Below are 19075 nucleotides of genomic sequence, written 5' to 3'. Positions count from 1 at the left end.
CACAGGGGTATCAGCCTCCTCTACTCCCCTTCCTGCGGTCTATATGAATGTCAGGAATCTTGGGGTTCCCCAAGACACTTTCCTTATGTGTTTACCTCAGGATTGATTCCGTAGCATGTGCTGCTGTTGTAGTAATAACTGGAGACTGAGCTCTTGTGGTGGAACCTGGTGCTATTACAGCAGGAGGGATGGTGCTCGATGTCGTCACAGGAGGACGAGACTGTAAAGACAACAGAATAATAAAAGTAAGTCACAATGGTGCAAATGAGAAAGTATCTGGGAAATATTTTGATAAAGCCAAATTTCCTAGATCTCAGTATAAAATACTGGCACTTGGAGATGTTCCCAGTCTATAAAACTCTTTTGTGAACTCCTAAGAAGCTCTGGCCTGGTTTTCAGAGCAGAAGCATCAGAGGTAGTTGATGATCAAAAGCAGTTAAAAGACCAGATATTATGGAAACTGTTCCAATGATTCAGCGCTTCCATATGCTATTAGAAAATATGTTTTTTATTTTGATGCTTTCCATTCATGACTACCAACGTTATCTATACTATACACAGTTATGCAAATGTGGTTACATTTGAACATAACTATAAAAATATGCACAACATTATATGGAATCAGACATCCACATGAGCATGCACCCTTTCACCATCTCATTTTAAATATATATATTTCCTGGTCCAGTATTTAGCTTATATCACCCTGATCAAACTGATTTAAAAGTCTGAGCATAAAGTAACAGCACAAACTCAAGCCAGACCTTTTTGGACTTAAATAAAGTTTTCACGCACATTCAAAATTAGGACTCCCCCAGAATTTAATCAGTTTGTAGACAGTTTAAAGGTCTAATCTCCAGCTCAGTTTGCCTACAAAAAAAGGCCTGTAAAGCTTTCTGAATGATGCTGCCAATGCCAACTTCATAAGGCTGGGGTGTCTAAGTAACAAAAACAGAAGGGATGGTTGCCAATGGCAACAGCCCAGTAAATAAAGGCTGCTAATCTTACGTTCTGGGTGGATTCCCCCTACAAGTCAGAAAGATCTCTGAATGAACAGTAATAGAGTGTCTGCAATACAGCATGATTGCCGCTTGCCTGGATTGGTTGATGAATGATGTGCTGAACAGCTGGCTGAGCTGTTGCTGCATTTGGCAACTGTGAAGCTGGCCTCAGAACTGTGGTTACTTTAGAGCTGGACATCACAGCAGCCGCTGCCGCACCTGAGGAACAAATCACGTGTGTTACTGCAAAACATATCAAAATGATTGAATTACCAATATACAGAGAGGCATGTAAAATTAAAAAGGTCATAAAGGAGTTTTTAAACTAAGGGCTGGGAGAAAGCCGACGGGTGCAGAGGAGCACGTGGTTCGAGCAGACACATCCCTTAGTGGATTTATTAAAGGGGATTCTCTATATCCTAGTAAAGAGGAGAGGACAGAAGTGGATAAACTACAAATGGGAATTGAAGAGAAACAGTCAAATGAAAAAGAGTCCCATTGATTTACATCACTTGAAGGCATACAACTAAATACTGACAAATTTTGTAAGTGCCTGTATACAGATACTAGAAGTCTAAATACTAAGATGCGTGAACTTGAGTGACTGGTATTAAATGAGGCTATTGATATAACAGGCATCACAGAAACTTGGTGAAATAATGATAATCAATAGGACACAGTAATACCCAGGGTACAAAATATACAGGAAAGACAGAGTAGGTTGTGCTGCTGGGGGAGGGCATTACATGTGAAAGAAAGCATATAGTAAAAATGTTAAACGAATCACACTGTAGAAATCTCTGTGGACAGAAATTGCACGCTTGAATAGTTAAGAGCATAGCACTAAGAATACACTACCGACCACCTGAACAAGATGACGACAGTGATTGTGAAATGCTCAGGGAGATGAGAGAGGCTATAAAAACAGAAAACTCAAAAATAATGGGGGATTTCAACTATCTCCAAACTGACTGGGTACATGTCTCCTCATGACAAGATACAGAGATACAATTTCTAGACACAATTAATGACTGCTTCTTGGAACAGCTAGTTCTGGAACCCACAAGGGGAGAGGCAATGCTTGATTTTGTCCTAAGTGGCAAGAGGTGATTATAATTGAACCGCTCCGTAACAGCGACCATAATATAAATTTAATTTAATATCCTGGGGCGGGGGGAAGGGGGCACACACACCAAAGAACCCTACCTCAGTAGCATTTAATTTCAAAAAGGGGAACTACACAAAAATGAGAAAGCTAGTTAAACAGAAATAAAAGGAACAGTCACAAACAAACAAACAGTCATGCCTGTAAGCTGCATGGAAACTTAAAAAACACCACACACCACAGAGGCTCAAACTATGTGTATACCCCAAATAAAAAAAACAGTAAGAGAAGAGGGAAAAAAGTCACCATGGCTAAACAGAGTAAAAGAAGCGGTTAGAGACAAAAAGAGTCCCTTTAAAAATCTGATGTCAAATCCTACTGAAGAAAATAGAAAGCAGCATAAACTCTGGCAAGTAAAATTAAAACGTCTAGTTAGGCAGGCTGAAAAGGAATTTGAAGAGCAACTAGCAGACTAGAAGACACAAAAACTAACAGCAAAAATTTTATTTCAAGTACACCAGAAGCAGGAAACCTGCCAAACAATCAGTGGGGCCACTGGGCAATTGAAGCACTAAAAAAGGACACAAGGAAGACAAGGCCATTGAGGAGAAGCTAAATGAATTCCTTGCATTGGTTTTCACTGCAGATAGGAATAAATGGTCAGTTTTCACAGTGGAGAGAGGTAAACAGCAGAATTCCCCAAGGATTTGTATTGGGACCTGTGCTGTTCAACATATTCATAAATGATCTGGAAAAAGGGGTAAACAGGGAGGTGGCAAAGTTTGCAGACGATATAAAATTACTCAAGATAGTAAAAGTCCACAGCTGATTTCTAAGAGTTACAAAGGGATCTCACAAAACTGGATGACCGGGCAACAAAATGGCAGATGAAATTCACTGCAGATAAATGCACAATAACGCACACTGGAAAACATAATCCCAACTATACACACAAAACGATGGGGTCTAAATTAGCTGTTACAACTCAAGAAAGAGATCATGGACTCATTGTGGATAGTTCTCTGAAAACATTTGCTCAATATACAGCAGAAGTCAAAAAAGCTAACAATGTTAGGAACATTAGGAAACAGAGATGCTGAGACAGAAAATATCATAATACCAATATATAAACCCATAGTACGCTCACACCTTGAATACTGTATGCAGCTCTGGTTGCCTGATCTCAAAAAAGATATATTAGAATTGGAAAAAGTACAGAGAAGGGCAACAAAAATGATCAGAGGCATGGAACAGCTTGCATATGAGGAGAGATTAAAAACTCTAGGACTGTTCAGTTAGAAAAGAGACGACTAGGGAAGGATATGATAGAGGTCAATAAAATCATGAATTGTGTGGAGAAAGTAAAAAAGAAAGTGTTTTTACTTCTTCATATAACATGAGAACCAAGGGTGACACAATTAAATTAATAGGCAGCAAGTTTAAACAAACATAAGGAAGTACTTCTTCACATAATGCACAGTCAATCTGTGCAACTCATTGCTGGGGATGCTGTGAAGGCCCAAACGAAAACTGATTTAAAAAAAGAATTAGGTAAGTTCATGGAAAATAAGTCCACCAATGGCAATTAGCCAAGATGGTCAGGGATGCAACACCATGCTCTGGGTGTGCCCAAGCCTCTGAGTGCCAGAAACTGGGTCTAGATGACAGGGAGTGGATCACTTGATAACTGCCATGTTCTGGAGCATCTGGCACCAGCCACTGTCGGAGAACAGGATACTGGGCTAGACAGACCACTGGTCTGAGCCACTATGGCCATTATGATGTTCTTATTTTATATTTCTCATTTTCATTCTAGTGATGCAACTTCAAAATTAGGGCTAAAAATGATGATACTCAAGAGATACAGAAAGGATTTTTTGGCCTTTATTGCTAATTCCAAAAAAAAAAAACAATCTGCTTTGTTGGATCTTTTTCTGCGCTGTTAAGGAGGATGAAAGGCCCAGAGAAAGAGAGCAGTCAACAGGAACAGAAGGAAACCTTCCCATAGTTGGGACTCTCCTTCCAGATGATGTTGGGGTATCCCCTCGCACTGGCGTTACCTCTCAGGGGGAGGGAACTCCAGTCATTAGGAAAAGGCAGGTGTTAGTAATGGGAGATTTGATCATTAGAAACATAGATAGCTGGGTTTGTGATGACCGGGAGAACCGTATGGTGACTTGCCTGCCTGGTGTGAAGGTTGCGGATCTCTCGAGGCATCTAGATAGACTTATGTGTAGTGCTGGGGAGGAGCCGGTGGTCATGGTACATGTAGGTATCAATGACATAGGAAAGGGTAGGAAAGACGTCCTGGAGGCCAAATTTAGGCTGCTAGGAAAGAGACTGAAATCCAGGACCTCTATGGTGGCATTCTTAGAAATGCTTCCAGTGCCATACGCAGGGCCAGGTAGGCAGGCAGAGCTTCAGAGTCTCAATGTGTGGATGAGACGATGGTGTAGAGAGGAGGGGTTTAGATTTATTACGAACTGGGGAAACTTTTGGGATAGGGAGAGCCGATACAGGAAGGATGGGCTCCACCTAAACCAAAGTGGATCCAGACTGCTGGCACTTAACATTAAAAAGGTTGCAAAGCAGTTTTTAAACTAAGAGATGGGGGAAAGCCGATTGCTGCAGAGGCGCACGTGGATCGGACAGAGAATTCTTTTAGAGGAGAGCCTATTGCTAGAGATTCTCTAGGTTCTAGTCAGGAGGAGAGGATAGAAGAGGATAAAGTATGGGCCAGATCAGATGAGAAACATTCACATAAAGAATCCGACACATCAGAAAAGTGCAGACAAATAAACAGTGACAAGTTTTTAAAGTGCTTGAACAGAAATGCTAGAAGTCTAAATAGTAAGATGGGTGAACTAGAGTGTCTCGTGTTAAAGGAGGATATTGATATAATAGGCACCACAGAAACCTGGCAGAGTGAGAACAATCAGTGGGACACAATCATTCCGGGGTACAAAATATATTGGAAGGACAGAACAGGTCATGCTGGGGGGAGTGGCACTACCTGTGAAAGAAAATGTAGAATCAAATCTACATTAATCTTAAATGAATCCACATGTTCCATAGAATCTCTATGGATAGTAATTCCATGCTCTAATAAGAATATAACAGTAGGGATCTATTATCGACCACCTGACCAGGACAGTGATAGTGACGATGAAATGCTAAGGGAGATTAGAGAGGCTATCAAAATAAAAAACTCAATAATAGTGGGGGATTTCAATTATCCCCATATTGACTGGATACAAGTCACCTCAGGACGATATGCAGAGAAAAATTTCTCAATACTTTAAATGACTGCTTCTTGGAGCAGCTGGTACAGGAACCCCACAACGGGAGAGGCAACTCTCGATTTAGTCCTGAGTGGAGCACAGGATCTGGTCCAAGAGGTAACTATAACAGGACTGCTTGGAAACAGTGACCATAATATAATAACATTTAACATTCCTGGGGAATGATGGGAAGAATACCTCAACAGCCCAACACTGTGGCGTTTAGTTTCAGAAAGGGGAACTATGCAAAAATGAGAAAGATAGTTAAACAGAAATTAAAAGGTACAGTGACTAGAGTGAAATCCCTGCAAGCTGCATGGACACTTTTCAAAGACACCATAATAGAGGCTCAACTTAAATGTATACTCCAAATTAAAAAACACAGTAAAAGAACAAAAAAAGAGCCGCCGTGGCTTAACAACCATGTAAAAGAAGCAGTGAGAGATAAAAAGGCATCTTTTAACAAGTGGAAGTCAAATCCTAGTGAGGTAAATAGAAAGGAGCATAAACACTGCCAAATTAAATGTAAAAATGTAATAAGGAAAGCCAAAAAGGAGTCTGAAGAACAGCTAGCCAAAAACTCAAAAGGTAACAACAAAATGTTTTTTAAGTACATCACAAGCAGGAAGCCTGCCAAACAACCAGTGGGGCCCCTGGATGATCGAGATACAAAAGGAGCACTTAAAGATGATCAAGTCATCACAGAGAAACTAAATGAATTCTTTGCTTCAGTCTTCATGGCTGAGGATGTTAGGGAGATTCCCAACCTGAGCCGTCTTTTGTAGGTGACAAATCGGAGGAATTGTCACAGATTGAAGTGTCACTAGAGGAGGTTTTGGAATTAATTGAGCAACTTAATAGTAACAAGTCACCAGGACCAGATGGCATTCACCCAAGAGTTCTGAAAGAACTCAAATGTGAAACTGCGGAACTATTAACTATGGTTTGTAACCTGTCCTTTAAATCAGCTACTGTTCCCAGTGACTGGAAGACAGCTAATGTAACGCCAATATTTAAGAAGGGATCTAGAAGTGATCCTGGCAATTACAGACAGGTAAGTCAGTACTGGGCAAATTAGTTAAAACAATAGTAAAGAACATAAATTGTTGTGCAAAAGTCAACATGGTTTCTGTAAAGGGAGATCATGTCTTACTAATCTATTAGAGTTCTTTGAGGGGGTCAACAAACATGGACAAGGGGGATCCAGCGGACATAATGTACTTAGATTTTCAAGAAAGCCTTTGACAAGGTCCCTCCCCAAAGGCTCTTACGTAAATTAAGTTGTCATGGGATAAGAGGGAAGATCCTTTCATGGATTGAGAACTGGTTAAAAGACAGGGAAAAAAAGGGTAGGAATAAATGGTAAACTTTCAGAATGGAGAGGGGTAACTAGTGGTGTTCCCCAAGGGTCAGTCCTAGGACCAATCCTGTTCAACTTATTCATAAATTATCTGGAGAAAGGGGTAAACAGTGAGGTGGCAAAGTTTGCAGATGATACTAAATTGCTCAAGATAGTTAAGACCAAAGCAGATTGTGAAGAACTTCAAAAAGATCTCTCAAAACTAAGTGATTGGGCAACAAAATGGAAAATTAAATTTAATGTGGATAAATGTAAAGTAATGCACATTGGAAAAAATAACCGCAACTATACATACAATATGACGGGGACTAATTTAGTTACAACTGATCAGGAGAAAGATGTTGGAGTCATCGTGGATAGTTCTCTGAAGACATCCATGCAGTGCGCAGCGGCAGTCAAAAAAGCAAATGGGATGTTAGGAATTGTTAAAAAAAAGGGATAGAGAATAAGACAAGAGAATATCTTATTGCCCTTATATAAATCCATGGTACGCCCACATCTTGAATACTGCGTACAGATGTGATCCCCTCATCTCAAAAAAGATATACTGGCATTAGAAAACGTTCAGAAAAGGGCAACTAAAATGATGAGGGTTGTGGAATGGGTCCCATATGAGGAGAGATTAAAGAGGCTAGGACTTTTCAATTTGGAAAAGAGGAGACTAAGGGGGGATATGATAGAGGTATATAAAATCATGAGTGGTGTGGAAAAAGTGAATAAGGAAAAGTTATTTACTTGTTCCCATAATATAGAAACTAAAGGCCACCAAATGAAATCAGTGGGTAGCAGGTTTAAAGCAAGTAACCGGAAGTTCTTCTTCACACAGAGCACAGTCAACCTTTGGAACTCCTTGCCTGAGGAGGTTGTGAAGGCTAGGACTATAACAGGGTTTAAAAGAGAACTGGATAAATTCATGGGGATTAAAAGTTAATGGCTATTAGCCAGAATGGGTAAGGAATGGTGTCCCTAGCCTCTGTTTGTCAGAGGGTGGAGATGGATGGCAGGAGAGGGATCACTCGATCATTACCTGTTAGGTTCACTCCCTCTGGGGCACCTGGCATTGGCCAGAGGATACTGGGCTGGATGGACTTTGGTCTGACCCAGTATGACTATTCTTATGTTCCAATTTCTTACATTTAATAATGTTATTTCATAAATCTGATCTTTTTCAATTCCAAACTATTGAAATAAGTGAGTAGGAGTAACTGAAATAGCCTGCATATTAGATGAATGTGTAAAAAGTGGTCTAGCAATTGTAGTAATCTATCTGCATCTGCTGAAGTACAGAGGAAAGATGGATGCACAATAAATGGAAGCTATCTTTTAAAACACCACAGCAAAATGCCTGGTATCAGTTCAGTAAACTATCTACTGTTTGCTGTGCCAAAATGATCAGACATCTACAGTGTGAAAACATTGCTTTTCCGAATCTAGTTATCACCCAAAACATCAAGCAGTTCAACAGCAATTTTAGCTCATCGAAAAATCAACTGTTTGTGTTTGCAAGAGGATCACAAACATAATGATTCACTCCAAATATTATGCAGTCAAATAATTTGATGGAAAACATACCATTTCTACAGATTTTGCTCAATATTATCTAGAATGAGTAATTTAACAGGAAGAAAATACGAACAAGTCGTTGCAAACAGACAGACTAAAAATAAAATAAGTATTAAATGAAAATACAAAGAGCAATTGATGTTAAAGTGGGTTCCCCACAAGGCACAAATAGACACAAATTAAACGCTCAAAAAACGATGACAAAAATGGATACATGCAATTTCTTCCATATGGGCTGTAAAAACAGCTACACACTCTTTCCCAAATACTTTGGTGAAGTACAGTTTTTCTCATGCAACATATTGCATGCACAAATATAGGGATCACTGAAAGTGCAGCATGCCCAGAGTGCATGTTCTTTAGAGCTGTATACCTGTTTGTGAATGAAAATCACTATTAAGAGTATAGAGCAGTATTTTTTAAAAATGAGCTTAAAGTAAGTTTTAGATTTCTTTCTTGAGCAACTGCATAATATTGTGATCTAAACATACCGATGTTCCATGCAAGTACAGAGGACAAGGAGATGGAAAAAAACATTGGTAGGTGTTTTTTTGTATCAATCTGATTTTACCTAAGACTGGAAGCCCAATTCATAGACCTTAAGGATAAGCCTGCTATCAGAAGCCTGATAGACTTAAGTTATCCCTCAAACAGCAATCATGCTAGCTGACCTAGTCTCTCCTCTTAAAGTGACTGATGTTCTGCTTTACAAGCTACAGAAAGAGAGTCTGAAACCACAACAGCCAAAATCAGGGGAGAAGAGACAAAAGCCTACACAGCTAGAACAGTTATCTCAGACACAAGTCTGAATGTGCGCCACTCAATACAGTAATACACTTTACTGCAGAATAGGAATGATATTGTGGCGGATGGGTAGGAAAGGAGACAGACTGCAAGGCATAGTAAGCAACCAGGAGCGAGCAGTGAATAAGCCATGACATTTTGCACAATAGACCTACCTAAACTAGGCCATGTTTTCTAAAGTACCCCACTGTTTTTCCAGCAGCGTTCAAACAGAAGAGGTGCTGGTGGCTGCCAGCATATTAAGCACCATCATGTACACCTGCACTAGGCAGTTTTAGAAAATATAACACTTAAAATGCCAGCAGCTATCTGGAATCCTATTTACATTAGCATTCTTACCGCTGGAGTGATACCCGCATTAACAATAGTGGGAAATTTTAAGGGAAAAAAGAAGCTAGTGTAGATGCAGCCTTCCTGAGCAGGTGTGAAAAACGAGTCATTTTTACAGGCCATGTTGACTTCACCTCGGGGTAAGTGAGAAGCTCCAATGTGTAAAGGGGGACCAGGAGCACTACTTCGGATGATAGACATCTGAAGATTTGTTGCCATGATATGCTGCACGTTACTGGAATGTCCCTGCAGGGAAAAAAGAGGATTCCATGAGAAATGTTGCCCAGAGAAAAAGATCACATTTGCAGGTAATTGCCCATGTTAAAAGGTTAAAGGCAGCAACAAACCACATTTAACAGTTTTGTGGAAAAACACCAGTATGCAGAGACATTACAAATGAGGGGGGGTACAGACAAACATTTCTGCAGGATGAAGCTGCAGCCTCCTTCCATTTTCAATGAAAACTCTCCAACACACATCTACTCAGGCAAGTATGTGTCAGTTACCAATTTCTCTTTCTCTCCAAGTCACTGTCCCATTTCAATTGGGCAGGTGGCATTTCTGCATCTATTGATCTCTTTAGACAGTTCATATCACTCCATTCAGCAGAATTAATAGAAAGATGGGAGACTGGGAAGAACTGCAACATATTAAATTAACTCCCCATATTTCACTTGTAACTGCCTTTCCAGGCATATTTAGGAACATCACTTAAAAGGCAATAATTGGTGTGAATCCCTAGTAGGTAGAAACACCTACCCTAAAAATTCGTGAACAATACTTGCTAACCAGTTACAAATAAAGTTTAGTAGGTATCACACTTATGTTACATTATGTTTCATTAAACACTTTATGTTAACCTAATGGTATTTCACTTGCTAGAGCTGAAAACTGGTTTTGGCAAATGAGCTTTGAAACGCAAGTTTCAGGAGCGTGCTTTTGTGTTAACTCCTTGACAGGTTTCAGAGTAGCAGCCGTATTAGTCTGTATCCGCAAAAAGAAAAGGAGTACTTGTGGCACCTTAGAGACTAACAAATTTATTTGAGCATAAGCTTTCATGAGCTACAGCTCACTTCATTGGATGCATACAGTGGAAAATACAGTGGGGAGATTTTATATACAAAGAGAACATGAAACAATGGGTGTTACCATACAGACTATAACAAGAGTGGTCAGGAAAGGTGAGCTATTACCAGCAGGAGAGTGTGGGGTGGGGGAACCTTTTGTTGTGATAATCAAGGTGGGCCATTTCCAGCAGTTGACAAGACAGTAGGAGGGGAATAAACAAAGGGAAATAGTTTTGCTTTGTGTAATGACACATCCACTCCCAGTCTTTATTCAAGCCTAAGTTAATTGTATCCAGTTTGCAAATTAATTCCAATTCAGCAGTCTCTCGTTGGAGTCTGTTTTTGAAGTTTTTTTTGTTGAAGAATTGCCACTTTTAGGTCTGTAATCGAGTGACCAAAGAGATTGAAGTGTTCTCCGACTGGTTTTTGAATGTTATAATTCTTGACGTCTGATTTGTGTCCATTTATTCTTTTACGTAGAGACTGTCCAGTCTGGCCAATGTACATGGCAGAGGGGCATTGCTGGCACATGATGGCATATATCACATTGGTAGATGCGCAGGTGAACGAGCCTCTGATAGTGTGGCTGATGTGATTAGACCCTATGATGTTGTCCCCTGAATAGATATGTGGACACAGTTGGCAACGGGCTTTGTTGCAAGGACAGGTTCCTGGGTTAGTGTTTTTGTCATGTGGTGTGTGGTTGCTGGTGAGTATTTCAGGTTGGGGGGCTGTCTGTAAGGAAGGACTGGCCTGTCTCCCAAGATCTGTGAGAGTGATGGGTCGTCCTTCAGGATAGGTTGTAGATCCTTGATGATGCGTTGGAGAGGTTTTATTTGGGGGCTGAAGGTGATGGCTAGTGGCGTTCTGTTATTTTCTTTGTTGGGCCTGTCCTGTAGTAGATAACATCTGGGAACTCTTCTGGCTCTGTCAATCTGTTTCTCCACTTCAGCAGGTGGGTATTGTAGTTGTAAGAACGCTTGATAGAGATCTCGTAGGTATTTGTCTCTGTCTGAGGGGTTGGAGCAAATGCGGTTGTATCACAGCGCTTGGCTGTAGACAATGGATCGTGTGGTGTGGTCAGGGTGAAAGCTGGAGGCATGTAGGTAAGTAAAGCGGTCACTAGGTTTCTGGTATAGGGTGGTGTTTGTGACTATTGCTTATTAGCATCGTAGGGTCCAGGAAGTGGAGCTCTTGTGTGGACTGGTCCAGGCTGAGGTTGATGGTGGGATGGAAATTGTTGAAATCATGGTGGAATTCCTCAAGGGCTTCTTTTTCATGGGTCCAGATGATGAAGATGTCATCAGTGTAGTGCAACTAGAGTAGGGGCGTTAGGGGACGAGAGCTGAGGAAGCGTTGTTCTAAGTCAGCCAAAAAAGGTTGGCATACATACTGTGGGGCCATGCAGGTACCCATAGCAGTGCCGCTGATTTGAAGGTATACATTGTCCCCAAATGTGAAATAGTTATGGGTGAGGACAAAGTCACAGAGTTCAGCCACCAGGTTTTCCGTGACATTATCGGGGATACTGTTCCTGACGGCTTGTAGTCCATCTTTGTGTGGAATGTTGGCGTACAGGGCTTCTACATCCATAGTGGCCAGGATGGTGTTTTCAGGAAGATCACCGATGGATTGTAGTTTCTTCAGGAAGTCATTGGTGTCTCGAAGATAGCAGGGATGCTGGTAGTGTAGGGCCTGAGGAGGGAGTCTACATAGCCAGACAATCCTGCTGTCAGGGAGCCAATGCCTGAGATGATGGGATGTCCAGGATTTCCAGGTTTATGGATCTTGGATAGCAGATAGAATACCCCTGGTCGGGGTTCTAGGGGTGTGTCTGTGCGGATTTGTTCTTGTGCTTTTTCAGGGACTTTCTTGAGCAGTTGGTGTAGTTTCTTTTGGTAACCCGCAGTGGAATCAGAGGGTAATGGCTTGTAGAAAGTGGTGTTGGAGAGCTGCCTAGCAGCCTCTTGTTCATATTCCAACCTATTCAAAATGACGACAGCACCTCCTTTGTCAGCCTTTTTGATTATGATGTCAGAGTTGTTTCTGAGGCTGTGGATGGCACTGTGTTCTGCACAGCTGAGGTTATGGGCAAAGTGATGTTGCTTTTCCACAATTTCAGCCCGTGCACGTCGGCGGAAGCACTCTATGTAGAAGTCCAGTCTGTTGTTTCGACCTTCAGGAGTCCACCCAGAATCTTTCTTTTTGTAGTGTTGGTAGGAAGATCTCTGTGGGTTAGTATGTTGTTCAGAGGTGTGTTGGAAATATTCCTTGAGTTGGAGACGTCGAAAATAGGATTCTAGGTCGCCAAAGAACTGTATCATGCTCGTGAGGATGGAGGAGCAGAAGGAGAGGCCCCGAAATAGGACAGATTCTTCTGCTGGGCTAAGAGAATAGTTGGATAGATTAAGAATATTCCTGGGTGGGTTAAGGGAACCACTGTTGTGGCCCCTTGTGGCATGTAGTAGTTTAGATAGTTTAGTGTCCTTTTTCTTTTGTAGAGAAAAAGAAAGAGAAAAAGTCTCTACATAAAAGAATAAATGGACACAAATCAGATGTCAAGAATTATAACATCCAAAAACCAGTTGGAGAACACTTCAATCTCTTTGGTCACTCGATTACAGACCTAAAAGTGGCAATTCTTCAACAAAAAAAACTTCAGAAACAGACTCCAACGAGAGACTGCTGAATTGGAATTAATTTGCAAACTGGATACAATTAACTTAGGCTTGAATAAAGACTGGGAGTGGATGTGTCATTACACAAAGCAAAACTATTTCCCCTTGTTTATTCCCCTCCTACTGTTCTTGTCAACTGCTGGAAATGGCCCACCTTGATTATCACAACAAAAGGTTCCCCCACCCCACACTCTCCTGCTGGTAATAGCTCACCTTTCCTGACCACTCTTGTTACAGTCTGTATGGTAACACCCATTGTTTCGTGTTCTCTGTGTATATAAAATCTCCCCACTGTATTTTCCACTGTATGCATCCAATGAAGTGAGCTGTAGCTCATGAAAGCTTATGCTCAAATAAATTTGTTAGTCTCTAAAGTGCCACATCAACTCTTTGACAAGCATTCAGACCAAAGCCTTGCCTACGCTCAGAGCTTTCAGAAGTTCTCCTCTACTGGTCTGGTGTGGGACAGCACTGGTGGGGCTACAAAAAGCAGAACTAGTGTAAACCAGTTGCTTACCAATACAACAACTGGACTTGCTTTGAGTAGAGTTAGACAACAAGGTGATTTAAAAAAAAAAATCAAACAAACAGCATCCATTTATACTAGCATGTCCGTTGGTTGAGCAGCAACAGTGAGAGAGTTTAAGAAAATGCTTATTATTTCAGTCTGCTTGCGTGTCAGTATGCTACCACCTTGTATGTTCTGTCAAATGGAGTCTCAAAACTAAAACTAGTAGCTTTCTAAAAGAGTAAAATGATAGCTTCACCTTTGCAGAAGGGATTGTGCTTTGTTCTGAAGAATGAGCCTAAATCAGCAGATTTCTACAGATTTATTTGGCCCCAGCTTATCAGATGGACCAAAGGAGATGCAACTGTCACCTGCCTAGGGCAGTGGTGGGCAATCTGCACGCATCAGGGTAATCTGCTGGCAGTCCGCCAGACAATTTGTTTACATTTGCATGGCTGCCCGCAGCTCCCAGTGGCCACAGTTCACCATTCCCAGTCAATGGGAGCTGTGGGAAGTGGCAAGGGCCACAGGGACGTGCTGGCCGCTGCTTCTTGCAGCTCCCATTGGCCAGAAACAGAGAACCACGGCCACGGGGTGCTGCGTGTGGCCGTGCAAATGTAAACAAACTGGCAGCCCGCCAGCGGATTACCCTGATGGGCCACAGGTTGCCCACCACTGGCCTCGGGTTTTAATGGGGTGGGGCCCTACGGCCCTTGCTTCATCTCCCTACTCAGCTGCATTTTTCTTATACATTGCTGGGGATGTCTGCTCTCAACTCCACACACTCTTGGTGGTTACTAATACTTTGGGGAGCAATGATGGAATAGTTCATCCCCCTCTCAAGGTTTCCCTGCTCTACTGATGGTTTCTGGACAGAGGAACTTCCAACCAACATCCCATTTTAGTAAATAACAAGGGAGGGAAAAAGGAAACCTGTTGTCCACTGATTGTTGCCACAGGAATAGCTGAGGCTTGTGGGATACTGTTTTCCATGGTAACAGTAACCTGCCCAGGAACCTTGGTGGGAGCTGACATTGTAGAGGGTGGAGCAGGAGCAATGGGCCGGCTGGGCATGGTGGGCTTCACAGGAGGCTGCAAGAAACAAAAAAATAATGACAATTCAATCCAAGGAAGTAGAGATCTCTCCTAAAAAAATCACAGCCTGGTGAGGTTTGCATCAATAGCGCTAGCAGGATGTGTGTGTTTTGAGGGGAAGGGAAGAAGCATGGGTCCCTTTCAGGTGAGAGAAACTGGAAGGAAGCAACTCTTCATAATGTCTCCTTGTGGACATTACTTTGCACAGCAGAACCCCAATCACATCTAGACACTCTGGGAGATATCACAGAACAAACAAACATCACAAATACAGCCGAAAAGCCAAACAAGAAAGACAACAGTATCCTGATTTACTTTTTAAAAAAACTTTCATCTCCCTTTTCTCTTCCCTTCTTAACCTTTAGATTTTCTGCACGATACTTCTTCTGCCAATTAGATCTTAGATCATGTTTAGTTAAGGCTTAGATGGAAAAAGAGAAAATGGCTGTAATCAACCCTTTGCTCAAGTTACAACCATCCCTTACAAAGGTCCCCTTTTTGTGTCTTCTTAACCCCATCCTCACAAAAAGGATTCTGCCCAGCTATAGGAATTGCCTAGTTTGTGCATGATTCTTCATAACTTCGTTTTAATGCTCTATTTATATGCACAAGTGAGTATCTCACTGACATTCTTTCCTCCCTCTTCCAGGAAGGAATAGGGGGTTGTAAAATTGATTTAGATCATCCTTAATCTAAGAAATAAAGTAAGCGGAAAGGCCACAAAATGCTACCTAGGGGCTGCAAGGTTCCCAATCTGCCATCTGGAGTAGGGGCATCACACCAAAGAGGCACATATTCACAGAAAAAGAGCACAGAAAAAGAGCTGAATAAATAAATTAGGTAATTTATAGAAAAGAACATTTTAAGTCAAGAGAAGGTAAATGAAACACAACTGAAATTAGCCTAGAGCTGTTTGACTGCACTGGGAAAGTATTAACTCCTCTGGTGGCTTATTTTCACTATCAACTCAGTCATGAGCCACCTCTTTACCTTCATAAGTCCCTCTGAAAAGGAAAGTGGCACTGCTGGAGTCAGATGTGCCGGTGGAGCGGTCACTGTAACTGCAGCACCAGATTGGACCGTATGGTGCTGTGCCAACATCTGAACCTGTGGGTATGGCCGAACAACCACTGGTTCCTGTTTCTCTTCACGAGACTGTAGAGAGCCACCAGGGCCCATGTGCTCTCTGGGAGCAACTTCTGACTCTCGATTAGATTCATCACTCACTGCTGAGGAAAGAAAAAAGAAAAGAAGAGGATAAAAATGGGTAAGAAGTATGCACTCTTGCCCACAAGCCTAGAAATGGAGTGCAAAATGCATACATACAAAGGCAGTTTGTTTAAAACCTCCTGAACAAGAGACATTCACTACTCCTGGTATGAAAAACCTGCTCGAAAAACAAAAGTCTCCAGAATGTCATCAATCCTCCTGCAAAGCGTGCTCTGCATTCCTCTTAGAGCCCTAAGGATTATCCCCACACATCCTGGTCTAACCCAAGTCACAATCGTCTTTCTTAAAAAAACCTCTAATTGTAGCCTCTCTTTAAAGTGAATAATTAAATTTAAATGAAAAAAATAAGCTGATCAAGACCATCACGCAAATGACTAAGGCCTCATGACATGGATTCAATTTAATTTTTTATTAAAGACTCCACTAAATGCAAGATTGTCCAACCACTTCATCTAATTAAAAATAAGAATAAAGCATCAAAGCAAAAAACTATAACAATCAAAACACAAAGCTGCCACAATGACAACGATAATTAGACTAAAATTGGAATTTCTGTTTTATTTCCATCTCATAAATTCATATGAGCACAAGAAGCTCAGCTGTAAACTGTATTTAAACACTAGTTATTATTAGGCAATCAAAACCTATGTAGAATTTGTTTTATACTTTCTGTACAACTCTCAGAATCTCCTACCATAATTATGCATTTGATTACTAAAAACATACTTCCTTCCATCTTACTCTGTAAGATCAGATTGACTTACTGCTGGAGGCATCAGTAATGTGGCAATTCTCACTACTCAGGCCCTGATCCTGCAATGAGCTCCAGGTCGGGGCAGGCATCTGGTAGCACAGACCTCATTGCAGAATTGGGACCTAAGACATCAAACACCAGTCAAGAGTTATGGAGATAATGAAACAGTAACAGGTATTTCTAAAGTGGGTTTGAAAACTATCAGACATATAGTCTTATTTAGCAAATAATTAAAGGAACATTGACAAATCAATTGTTTTTTTAAAATCCACTTTCTGACAGTGTCCCTTTAATACATCAGCTAATCATACAGTTCTATTTATAGGTGATCATGGTCCATGTTTACTTCTGTGTGGTTTGCTCTGAAGCCGCTCCCTATAGTTCCCACCTACCTGTGATTTCTTTGCATTCTCCCCTCCCCAACTAGAATGTCCTACACCAACTATAATTTACTTTTTAGATAATTTCTAAACAGGGGCTTGTGGTCAAAATGTTTTTGCTAACATTGTTTTCCTAAGGCAACTTGCACATTCCCAACCCACACTGATCCAGTACGACATGTGGGGAGTGGAAGAAGAGCTTCTTACAATTCTTCAAATTAATATACCTAATTATATCAGAGTTTGAGTCATGTCTGTCCTTGATGTGTTTAAATATCCACAATCATTTCAATAAAATTCTGCAGAGCACGCAGAAAATTGTCTCAAAATTCCTCAGAATGAAGCTGTTTGGCAGGAAGAATGAAACTCCAATAGCTGTCTTACCTGTGGTTGTTGGGTTTATCAGCCCTGTAGATCCACTGGTGGAAATTGGGGGTGGAGCTTGTCCTAGTCCCGCAGGAAGGGCTCCAGAACGGGGAAACTGCTGAGAACTCATTCCCACCTGCACAAGATAAGGAATATTTTAAAGCAACATAATCCTAGCAATATGTTCAACTAACTATGCTAGAGCTGACCCGGATGAGATTTGATCCCTCCCATGTCATCCAGGGTCTGAGATGACAATTTGTAACACGGGACAATTGAAGAATGACCATGAATTTTAATGGGGAAAAAAAAAATCTGGTTTGAAAGCAGACACGTTCTCGCTTGGGAATGGAAGCCGGAGAGCGGTACACACCGGTGCCCGACGTTTCCACAGTCTGATCCCCCGCAGCGCGGAGTTCAGCTGGGCTATGGATGAAAGAGACCAGATTTGGGAGGGCGAGGGGATGTTTCTCAGAGGGGCACTACCCGGGAAACGTGAGCAATGCTCTATACACAGCACAGCAAGCGTGACCCCGGGGCTGCGCGGCAGCAGCTCGGAACATCTGCTTTACCCAGCCCCCAGCTCCGAGAGAGGGAGACCCCGGGCACCCCCCGGCCTGCAGTGGGGACCAGCCCTACGCAACGGGCCAGAGGGGCTGTTACAGCAGGGACCCCCATAAACCGGCTACTCGCGCCTCCGCTGATTGGATGGAGTAGCGCAGACGGCATCACTAGTCCTGCGCCAATCCAGGATCACGCTGGGCTATGAGCCAATTAAACGCAGATCAAGGCTAGTACTCTCAACCAATCGGGAGCCCATCCTATTGATGACCTCACGAGAGAACTAGCCAATGGGATAAGAACCTACGGGCCAATAGGGAGCAATTCTCCACGGCAGATTCCGCCCCCTATTGCTGTGAGGGACGCGCAGAGCCCGGATGTTCACAAGCAATAAAGCGCAGCAGCCAGCAACAAACCATTTGTACCCGCAGGGCAGCTTGAAACAAACACGGGTAGCCCCCCCCGCTAACGCCCGCGGGGGAAGCAGCTCTTGGCCCCCGAGAAACCGCAGCCGGGTCCCCTTTCCTCCTTTCAGCCTCCCGCGATCCTCTCCTGCCGGGTCCGCTCCAGTCGCCCGGACTCCGGCTCCGAAACCCCTTTTCGGCCGCACCGCGCGCGGAGGTGTCCCTGAGCTGGCCTACCTGCTGCCCCGCGCGCGATGCGGCCTCGCGCAGCTGCTTGCGGACTTGTTTCACCCGCTGACACCGATGCTCTCTTTCCACCGCCGCAGCCACCCTCCGCCTGATTGGCTCCGGTTGGTCCCGCCCACAGCGGCGTTGTCCCGCCTAGTCTGCGCAGGGATAGGCTAAAACGGCTTCGCGAAGGGGTTTCTGGGAAACGTAGTTCAAACCGAGGGGACCACAGATACAATCCTGCTAGAATACGGAAGAAGGCGGGGCCTGATTTTGCGCAATGATTGGCCAGGACAGTGGCGACGCTGGGCCCTGACGGAAATATAATTTGCATCCAGGGTAGTAATAAGGTAATCTCGC

At 42.5% G+C, this 19075-nt stretch overlaps 1 protein-coding gene across 11 annotated transcripts in view; it reads right to left on the bottom strand.

Annotated features, from left to right (window-relative positions):
• Nucleotides 1-18843, bottom strand: part of SAP130 (Sin3A associated protein 130) — a 36155-nt gene extending 17312 nt beyond the window's left edge. For 5 of the 11 annotated variants that reach the window (XM_077825678.1, XM_077825682.1, XM_077825686.1 and 2 more), the window contains exons 1-7: nt 18725-18843; nt 17541-17658; nt 15783-16021; nt 14631-14789; nt 9579-9690; nt 1096-1220; nt 96-220 (exon numbers count right to left, since the gene is read on the bottom strand). In XM_077825678.1, the coding sequence (XP_077681804.1) occupies nt 96-220; nt 1096-1220; nt 9579-9690; nt 14631-14789; nt 15783-16021; nt 17541-17652 (872 nt within the window). In that variant the 5' untranslated portion in view covers nt 17653-17658; nt 18725-18843. Of the gene's footprint in view, nt 1-95; nt 221-1095; nt 1221-9578; nt 9691-14630; nt 14790-15782; nt 16022-16786; nt 16899-17540; nt 17659-18724 lie in introns of those variants that run through there. The other 6 variants (XM_077825680.1, XM_077825687.1, XM_077825683.1 and 3 more) reach the window with 2 other exon arrangements.
• Nucleotides 18844-19075: the final 232 nt, after the last annotated feature.

This window comes from Eretmochelys imbricata, chromosome 9, assembly GCF_965152235.1.
Source record: "Eretmochelys imbricata isolate rEreImb1 chromosome 9, rEreImb1.hap1, whole genome shotgun sequence".
Taxonomy (NCBI): domain Eukaryota; kingdom Metazoa; phylum Chordata; order Testudines; family Cheloniidae; genus Eretmochelys; species Eretmochelys imbricata.
Note: the sequence above shows the minus strand (reverse complement) of the source record. Positions and strands in the feature narration are given on the sequence as shown.